Source organism: Coffea eugenioides, chromosome 5, assembly GCF_003713205.1.
Source record: "Coffea eugenioides isolate CCC68of chromosome 5, Ceug_1.0, whole genome shotgun sequence".
In the NCBI taxonomy this organism is placed as follows: domain Eukaryota; kingdom Viridiplantae; phylum Streptophyta; class Magnoliopsida; order Gentianales; family Rubiaceae; genus Coffea; species Coffea eugenioides.
Genome location: NC_040039.1, coordinates 33,561,261 through 33,571,342, shown reverse-complemented (window position 1 = coordinate 33,571,342; position 10,082 = coordinate 33,561,261). Strand labels below are relative to the sequence as shown.

Sequence of the window (10,082 nt, the reverse complement as noted above, 5' to 3'; positions counted from 1 at the left end):
TATTTTTTCCAGTGCTTAAAATTCAGCAAATTAATTATTTCAGTATTCAGATTTTAGATTTCAGACTTCAGAATTCAGATTCAATTTTATCAAACGGAACCTAAGAATTCCTAATATCAAAGAAGTGAACCATCTTTTAATTTATCTCTATCGCTTAAGTCACCACAATCCTAAGAGAATTCCTGACATAAAACAGGTGAATCATCTTTTAATTTGTTTCTATGCTTAAGTCAATGTAAGTAATTCATCATATGTAAATATTTGATTTTGTCACGCATATTCCTCAACTCTCATTGACTTTCCATCCCTATCAAATTTAAACTTTTAGCCGCTAAGGGATTTCTCTTTGTCGAAAAAACATACTACTAATTAAATTCAGAACAGATTTAAGTACATCCTCGTATAATTTTCATCCACTTTTCAACACAACTGTCAAATTTAAAACTTTTTTCCCACCGGAGAATTTGAAGAATTGATATATGTTTGACTAAAACGATATGCTAATTAATAAATTCAGAAGAGCTCAAGCACAACCGCGTCTAGCTTTATACCTTACAGCCATTGACAGACCCTAATACTTCTGGCCGTACTATCTTAATGTATGTATTGAATACGACCCCGCCAGAGATGTATCAAATCCAACATTTGCATCTTCCCCATGTGATGTCGCTGTAAACTTGTCCACCACCACCACCACCACGGGATGGGACCCTATTGGTATTATTCTAAGTAAGTATCCATTTGTGATTTGATTTCTCTCAATCTCCATCTTTTTCACAGTCCCCTTCCATCCCTACATCTACGCCGAAGCCGATGCTTACTCCCAAAACTACCCTTTGAATTTTTTTGATGCAGGTAGGTTTTCAGAAGGAGGCACATGTAATGTACCCATCAATTTGCCACCACCACAGCATTAAGGTTTGGTGGAGTGAAAGGCAGGATTCAAACCTTGCCCTCGTCAATTTAACATAATTAAATGTGACCTTGCTTAAAAAATTCAAGTAAATATGTAGTGCATCCATCTAATCCGATGATGATTCAGTCCCCTCCGAATTATCGTCTTCAAACCTCTTCAAACCCTCCCTCTCCCCATAGGATAGGAAGCTATCGTATTGGCAAAAAAAAAAAAAATGTACCTGGTCTTTTCCTTTTTCTTGCCAAAAATCAAGAAGTTTCATCTGTGGGCGTGTTTTTTTTTGTTTTTTTTGGACTCAGTGCATCTCACAAAGTTGGGAAGGGAAAGATTTGAGAAATATTCAAAGTTACCAACCAACCAACTCTGAATCTGGCCAACTGAACCATTCAATTGTTATCAAGGACCTAAAAAAGGAGGAAGTTACCCTCAAGAATCACCAAACCTTGGAAAAGGTTTCAATTAGCATCAGAATAATTCTCTATTCCTTTTTACATGAAATGGGAATCAATTCCCATCAACATGCAAAGTCGAGGTTGGAAGAAAACCAAAAGCAATCAAACACAAAAACTTTAAGGTTGGTATTGGTTGCCATCAGCTGCAATATTTTTTTTTAAAAATAATCCGTCCTTTTTATAACATGGCATGTAATATAGAAGAAGCCCATCTCAATGCCCCTTCTAGAAAACTGCCTGCTAAGGAAAGGGGCCTATCAGTTGGGGTGGAAGGGAACTATCACTTGAAAAATAATTTTACTGTATTTTATACTCGATGATCACAAGTCAAAAAGAAGCAATCTAGTAATGTCAATCCCGCAAAGGAAGGAAGCCAGCAGTATGAAAGGAAAAATTCCAGTTCAAAGGAAATGAGCACAAGACAGCAAAAGATCGAATTTCACACTTTCTCACTAGTGCTTTTGGCCATTACAGAGTAACACAAGCACACTTCATTTACATTATCAAACATGAGTTTAGAACCCAGAAAAAATGACTAAAAAAAATCACACAGCAGCAGCAGCAGCAGCAGCAGCACTAGCTTTTCTTACACAAACCTTTTTGCCAAAAAGGTCAAACTAAAAAAATAAATGAAAAAAGAAAAACAAGGATACATCCTAAAAACCGCATCCATGCCGTTGTCATATGATTTAGAATAATCAAATTTTTTTTCAAGGATAATATATTACTTCTTATAAGGTAAAATTTTGGGGTATACCATGTGTATATAACTGTTTGTTTCACATGTGCAGGAATCGTAGCTTCCACATTGACAGTTAGAAAAATCCAAACAAGGAACTCCTGCATAATTAACAAACCATTGTAAAAATGCAGTTTAGGAGACAAAAAGATTGAATCGAATAAGAAGTTTGCCCTTCACGTGTAATACAGTCGCCCTATAAATAATACACCTACCAACAGTACATATTCATTAAGATCATGAGCCAGCAATTATAACATCCATATCCATACCATGGTTTTGGAACTATATAGCCTTAGCATGATATATAATTGTATAAATCAAGATTCCTCTTTGCGCAAATATTAAGTATTCACTAGCTAGATCCAATCCCTTGTTTTAACTATTATATATGCTGCCGATGAACCTGAGTTTTTTTTTTTCTTTCCAGAAAACGGGAGAGTGTTTGGTGGCAATTGAACCCAATACTAAGTTGAGTAAATGAGACCCTTTAACTCCTAGGCTTCACTCAATTTTTTCCAAGATCCAATCCCCCGATAACATGAAAGGTCTCCTTTGCCAAATAATCAAAGAAAAATGCACTAAATGATTACACCACTTGTGAGAAACAACTCATCAATCAAAAGTTAGTCAATGATTTGCTAAACACATGACAAGTAGTGTAAGAAAGTTTAGTTTAACCTTGTGGGCATATCTAGAGGAGATATTTTTATTGGTCTTAACAATTAGCTACCAGCTTCCCCCCCCCCCCCCCCTCTCTCTTTCCCCTTCAATGTTGGTAGTTTCAGCCTATATTTCGGTTATGAAAAGAGATGAATGTGGTAGCTTAACACTCCACTGCTGTTCTTTGACCAAATCTAAGCCAACAGAAATTGTTACTGTTGATCAGAGGCAAAAAAGACTGTCCCTATTGCAGCCCAAAAGATAGGTTTCATCATCTCTTGGGGCCCCTACAAAATGATCCTGATCTGATCAAATTAAACATTTTCCAAAGAAAAAGTCCCCTGATTATTATGACCAATAACGAGTTTTTGACCCATTTTTCCGCTTCAAATCACATTTATACGTGAGTGGAGAAGGGCAACATTGTCTTCATATCAGGAAAGGCAGAAAGGCAATAGAAGACTAATAAAACAGTTATTTCATGCGCATACTAATGACAATCCCAGAGGCGTAAAACTGCAGACTCGTCATGTTGATGATTGGGCATAGTTGACTACTTGACCCTACCTAAGCTGCCGATTACAAATACTAATGATTTGATTTATCTAGAAAAATTACCTGTATCGGCGGGGGTTAGTCACTTTATTGATTATTCCCTCCAAGTCATTGAGAATATACTCTTCAGCCTGTTGCCGGAGAGCCTCTGCAAGGCCTTCTTGGCTCCGATAACCTCCATCTCAGCCAACTTCTGAAGATGCCCATAAACCCCAGCCGCCACCAACCGCTTCCGGCAACCCTGACTGCCACTGGCCATAATTGCTGCCACCACTGCTATAGGGAACTTCTTAGAAACAAAATCATTTCTTGGATCCAACATCTGAACCAGTCTCATCAGACACTTCTCATCCTTGACCAAATCTTTTCTATTAGACCTCACGGCCAACAGTGAAACCAATGCATTGGCAGCCACCTCTTGCAATCCATCAGGCTTAGCTGACTCCATCAGCTTCACCAAAGACCCCATACACCCACTGATAGCCCTCTTATTCCCCTCACTTATCGATAATTTTGCTAGCAACGAAGCAGAAATATGCTGCAACATAACATTTCCGTGCTTAATAAGATCAGCAATTTGTACAATAAACGTGGTAGATGCGGATAACATCCTAAAAGCAGAATCCATCCCAGAAAGCGAATAAATTGCCCGTAAAATATGTTCTAATGTATCCGAACTAGACGATGCGTGCAAGCAATGAAGCAACCTGTGCAAACTCTTTTCTTGTAACAACAAATTACGAAAATGCTCGCTCGAAGAAGCAAGAATTGCAACACAATTAGCTGCTTTTTCTTGCGCTGAAGCAGTACCTGAAACAAGCAATTGTAATAAAACTGGTATAGCCCCTTCGTCAGCCAAAGCCAAACGAATATCCTCATTTGTGGATACATTCCTCACAGCCCCAATTGCGTGGGACTGAGCTACAGAAGAACCAGACTTACATAACTCTACAAGAATAGAAACCCCTCCATAAGCCGAAACAGCCCAGGCATTTTCAGCATCTAAAGTGATGCACTCCACAGCCATAGCAGCCTTCTCCTTCAACGGCATTGATCCAGACTCGATAATTCTCAATAAAGGGCCCAAAGCCCCCTCTTCAAATACGCATTTTCTCGATTGATCGCTATTGGAAGCAAGCATAGAAACGGCTAAAACAGCCTGTTCTCGAATAAAAGTATTAGCATTCATATCCAGAAGCGACACCAAATAACTAACCTCCCCATCTTTTGCCACCAATCCGGCGGACTTTTCATCCTCGGATAGCAACTGAACCAACGAATCAAGGGCTTTTTTCTTGAACTCTGTTCCGCCGATCTGTAGCCGGGTAAACAGGTCCTTCACAAAGAGGGATAAATCTTCTTTAGAAGAATTGACAGAGGGGTGAGAGAGGACAATGGCGTTGGACTGCCGGAGAACCCCTGACCGGAGCAAAAGGTCGAGGTCATGAATCAGTTTCGACAGCCAGCCAGTACACATATCCAGGTCGGACTGCATGAGGAGCTTCCCCGGAGTGAAAGAAGGGTCTGAGCATTGCTGACAGAGCGTCTGAACGCGCTGAAGAGTCGAGAAAACATTGGGAAGAAGAGACTGCAGAAGCAGATTATCCGACCAGTGAGCCGAATCGGAAAGTTCCGAGAGCATGGATTTGAGAGAAGCAAGCTTTGACCGGAGAACTTGCCATCTAGATGTGAAGGAAGTTATTGAAAGTGTAGAAGGAAGAAGACTGGTTAAAAGCCGCGTTATTTTGTCAAGGGCTTCCGCCGGAGTCTCCGCCGGAGGTTCTTTAAGTGGCGGCAAGGTGGGATTTGTGGAGGGAGGATACATTTGCCTTCTGCCTTTTGGGTTGGGTTAATTTGGCTGCTTTTATCTTTCCTCACTTTCTAGAGATGTTTAACAAGGGATTTCTGAAAATTTTATCTGGGAGGGTTTTCTGTGGGATAGTGCAGGGGAAAAACATGGGAGGAGTGTGTGTTGTGTGTGTAAGAAAAAAAACAGGGAGGAATGGAGGAGAAAGGGATAGGGGATGGGGGGTTTTCCCCCACTTTTTTGAGAGATGGTTACTTAAGAAGGGATTTTTGGGAAATTTGTTTGGGAGGTTTTTGTTGGATTATGAGAGGAAAAACATGTGAGGAGTGTGTGTTGTGTGTGTTAAAATAGGAAAAAAAGGGAGGAATGGAGGTAAAGGGAGATAGGAGGAGGAGAGGAGGAGGGGGGGTTTTCCTCACTTTTCTTGAGATGGTTAAGAAGGGATTTTTGGGAAATAATTGGTGAGGGTATATTCAATATTGTGTTGTCAATGAGGGGGGGAAACATGTGAGTAGTGTGTGTAAAAATGGGATGAATGGAGGGTGGGGTGGAGGGAGTAGAGGAAAGGGAGTGGAAGAATGGAGAAAAGTGAAGCAATGGATGGAGAGAACAGAAGGGATGTTGGTGGGGTTTTGGACTGGAAGAGAGTACTAGTGATTGAGAGTCTTGTGAGGTTGGGAGGAGACTTTTCTTTCTGAGTATTTTGGGAGGGACTGATGAAAAGAGAGAAGCTTAACTTTGACTATTTCGAGAGGACTCCGTGCCGCAGTTGAGCGCTGATGTTGGGGTGAATGCGGAGTCAAGGAACGACCGAACGAGTGAGGAAAGTGAGGTGTGAACTGTAATTGTGGGGGCTGTGTACATACTCTGTTCGAGTACGCGCCACAATGGGCAGACCCGCCAAGAGTACGTGTAAATGTAACCCTACAAGATTAGCGGCTAATTCCACTTTGTCCGCCTCAACTAATAGAATATACGCTTTGCACCCCTAATGTAAAGGACAATAGGAAATCATCATCAAATATACCACTAAAAATGTTAAGGATTTACTAACTTTTAGATAAAACCGTTTTTACAATTTAGATATGAAAATTAGTCTCTAAATGATATTTGAAGACGTTGTATAGGAATAAAAATTAAATACTAGACATATTCAAGATGATAAACAAATATATTGGACTTATGTTATGTGTTCATTGTATTCTACATAACATTTCCTGTTTTCATATTTTTTTAACAATACTTAAAAGTTGCTAAAAAATGTGTTTTGTACAATATTGTTACAATTGATCATGACCTAGGTAGAACAATGCCTAAGAGACCATAACCAATTCCACAATTTCGAATCATAGCAAAGAGTGCAAGATAGCTCTTTGAACAATTTTTTTTAGGGTTAAATGCAAAAAATCACCACAAACTATATAACCAGTTGCAGTTTACCCCCTAAACTATAATAATAGGTATTTTGCCCCCTTGAATGATATGTTTGGACAACACTACCCCTACTATCTTAAATTTTTTCTTTTTTTCTCTATTAGCTTTTTTCATTTCTTTTCTTTTGTCCCTTTTCTTTTTCCTTTTATTTTCTTCTTTTTCTCCTTCTCTCATGGAACTAACCAATGTTTCCCTCCCGTGCGAAAAGACTTACATAAAAAATTTTAATATTTTTTAAACTGCTTTTTTAATTTGCTTATTTGTTAAATTCATTCTTAATAATTTGTCATAAACTCTTTGTTATTACAAAATATATGTAGTGTATATTGTAAAGTGTATTAATCTAGTAATTCAACAATTTAACTACCTATAAACCAATTAAGAGTTCACAATTACTCAACTACTTATAATAAAAATAACATATTATATATCACATAAAAAAGAAAAGTTAAGAATTGTTATTTGTAGTGAAACAAAAAGATAAGAATAAACAGCAATAGTAGTTTTTTTTGTTATTGATACTACTAATAATTGATTAATCAATATCTCTATTTTGTTATTATATATTTGAATAGTTCAATTTCTTAAATGACATTGACTTCAATATTTGGAAAAAAAAATCTTGTATTGCATAGAATTTTTTTATAAAAATATTGACATACAGAATTAAGAAATAAACAAATTTTGACTAATCTAATATGCTTATTTAAACAATGCTTAAAGAAAAAAAAAAGGAAGAATTTAAAAAGAAAATGATAGGGAAAAAAGAAAAATAACAATGCTTAAAATAAAAGGAGTAGTTGGTCCAATAATATCATGAAAGGGGACAAAGTGCCTATAAACATAGTTTTGGGGATAAATTGCAACAAGGTATATAGTTCATTGGGGGTTTTTTGCATTTAACCCTTTTTTTAATATAAGTAGAAGAACTCAAACCTAGAATCTGTCGTTTACACTCGCATCTCCTGTACCATCCAACCTATCCCTCTCTCCCTAATAATCATGTTGTTTTTTCTGTTAGTTGCCTTCTTGTAGCACCTGAGGGATTTTGATTAGTTACCACCTTGTAGGTCTTAAGATATTATTGCCTATGTTTCACTAAAATGTGGACAATTTACTCATCGTATTGATTTTCTTAATGGTGTTGACAAACTCGCAAAGCATGTATTCATTTAGTTCTTTATTTTTTTGTCAATTGTTACCGTTTACTCTATTCTTATTACTACTACTACTACTCCTACTTTAATCTATTCTAAGAGGAGACCCAATTAGGTCAATTAAGGAATCAACGGGTACTGAACTACCATCGGACCAAACATGTGTACAACATACATATATAGATTTGTGAAAACCACATATACTGGCAAAGCAATAGGAGGCAAGATTGTCACACCCCATTTTTTTAAATAAAAAAGGTTTAATGAAAAAATGTGTTTTTTTATTTTTAAAATGAAGAATAGGGCCAAAAATGGAACTTTTAAAAATGTGACAGTTTGGGCCCAAAAAATAATCTAAAAATGGATTTTTAAAACAAAAGAAGTCGCCACTTGGTATTAACTTTAAATGTACTAAATCACCAAATTTTTTTTTTAAAAATACAATAAATCCCATTTTTTAGACTACTCCAAATCTTTAAAAATGAAAAAAAAAAGTTTTGAGAGTCACAATTAAAGAAAGAGAAGACAAAAGTTCAATCGGTTCAAACCTAATGCACCTTTTTAACCTAATCTAAGTTGGTTGTGAGGTTTAGTCAGAATTTTCCTAATCTAACTATTAAACTTATCACAGTTGAATGTTTGGATATGAATGTAAAACCTAAACCAAAAGGGGATATCGGGAGGGATGAAATGTCCCTTCAGGGCTTAGTTGGTACCAATCCCATTATTTGCGAGATCCAAAAATAATGTCTTGAAGGGGTAACGAGTATGTGAAAATGAGATTCAAAGAAATAAAATTTATAACGTATATATACAAGTATACATGATCAAAGAGAGGATAATGCAACATAACAGATATGGGAGATGAAAACTCGTGATACAATTTTCCTTCTTATAGAAGGATAATAGCGTACTAGTTGGTGAATTTTTCAGGTTATATCTTTTGTGTTTCTGCAATTCGTTAGTCTTGTGAAAGTTTTAGGATCATACGTTGCCGTTTAGAACCGCTAAGGATTGTTTTTGCTCATGAGTTTCTTGTTTGTTCATCGCGCCTTGAATTTTCTACTTGTCGTTAGTTTATTCTTTTGCAATCTGTCCGTGTTAATTTTTCTGTTGTTTTCATTGTGTTTAAGTCTAGATTTTGGTGTTAAATTGTGTTGGTTGTTAGTGTTTTATTCCAGAAAATTCAACAAGAAAAATTCCAGCGGTAGGGTTTCTTAGTGTTCATCGTGTCTTGCCTTGTTTCTAGTTGGTTTTTGAAACAATCTGTCCGAAATTTCCAGCCATTATTTTTCTTTTTTTGTCCAGATTATATCGTTAATTCTCGTTGTTAATTCACGTCCCTTTGGTAAAACGCCCCAGCGAAATTCTGCAAATTTCCAGCAGCTAGGTGTCTATCTAGCTGTGACCAAAACAAGGGTTTCGCGTTCTTGAATCTGTCCGCAATAGTTGTTGTTGATTGCATGCGTTCTTGTTTCCAGCACTTGTATGACTTTGTATCGTGATTTCATGAAAGTTTGTGTCAAGAAAAATGATATACAATCATTAGTTTTTGCAACAAACTTCTAGTCGTGATTTTGTTTAAAGAATCGAAGTCGTTGTTTAGGGTTCTTGTTAGAGTTTGGTTGTGATTCGGGAATTTGCACCGAAAATTGGACTGACCTTGCATAATTCTTGAGTTTTTGAATTGAAGTACCAAATTTCTTGAAGTTCTTGATTGTTTGAAACACAATCTTGAAGTTCTTGAAGCAACAAACTCGAATCTTGAAGCTTCGTCCCACCTAAAACTGTCCTTGTTTAAAATCGAGAGATTGTGAGCTGTTTGGGGGGAAAATTTAAGAAACTTCTGTTGTTTCTTGATTCTGGAAATATCTTGTACATTCTTGTGTGAAATTCCAGAAATTTTCTGGGTTTTTGGGAGCCAAAAGCTGATTATACCAAACCTGCAAATTTTCCAGCAGCTAAGCCTTGCGTTCTTGAGTTCTTGACTGGTTTAATCTTAACCAGAATTTCAGCCACGAAATTTTTGTTGTTACAACCACAAAACTTGAACCATTAGACACCATAAATCACACCCAAATTGGTGTTTTGATTTGAGGGTGACACTGCAGCTGAACAATAAAACAACAAAACAGCAGCAACTACAACCCAAATCCCTTTCGGATTACAAGTCCTGAATCCGACAGCCTTTATTCCAACATCATTTTGGGAAACTTGTGAAGCCAGCTGTTAAATCCTTGAACCAGTGGGAAAAGGGGATCGAACCAGACTTATTTCAAGATATAATAGTCCAAAAAAAAAATTCCAGATTGCAACAATCAGTCACGAACAAGTCCAGAAATTAGAGTCGAGTCACCAA

At 36.9% G+C, this 10,082-nt stretch overlaps 1 protein-coding gene across 1 annotated transcript; it reads right to left on the bottom strand.

The window, feature by feature from the left end:
- Positions 1-1,779: 1,779 nt before the first annotated feature.
- LOC113770710 (protein CELLULOSE SYNTHASE INTERACTIVE 1) lies at positions 1,780-5,648 on the bottom strand. The gene is made up of 2 exons (XM_027315263.1): positions 3,389-5,648; positions 1,780-2,208 (listed from the first exon to the last, which is right to left on the bottom strand). The coding sequence occupies exon 1, from the start codon at positions 5,148-5,150 to the stop codon at positions 3,420-3,422; it is 1,731 nt and encodes a 576-aa protein (XP_027171064.1). The 5' UTR covers positions 5,151-5,648; the 3' UTR covers positions 1,780-2,208; positions 3,389-3,419.
- Between the last annotated feature and the right edge of the window lie 4,434 nt (positions 5,649-10,082).

What these genes read in the sequence shown, in the direction of transcription:
- LOC113770710 (XM_027315263.1), bottom strand. Translation starts at nt 5,150, where the DNA reads ATGTATCCTCCCTCCACAAATCCCACCTTGCCGCCACTTAAAGAACCT.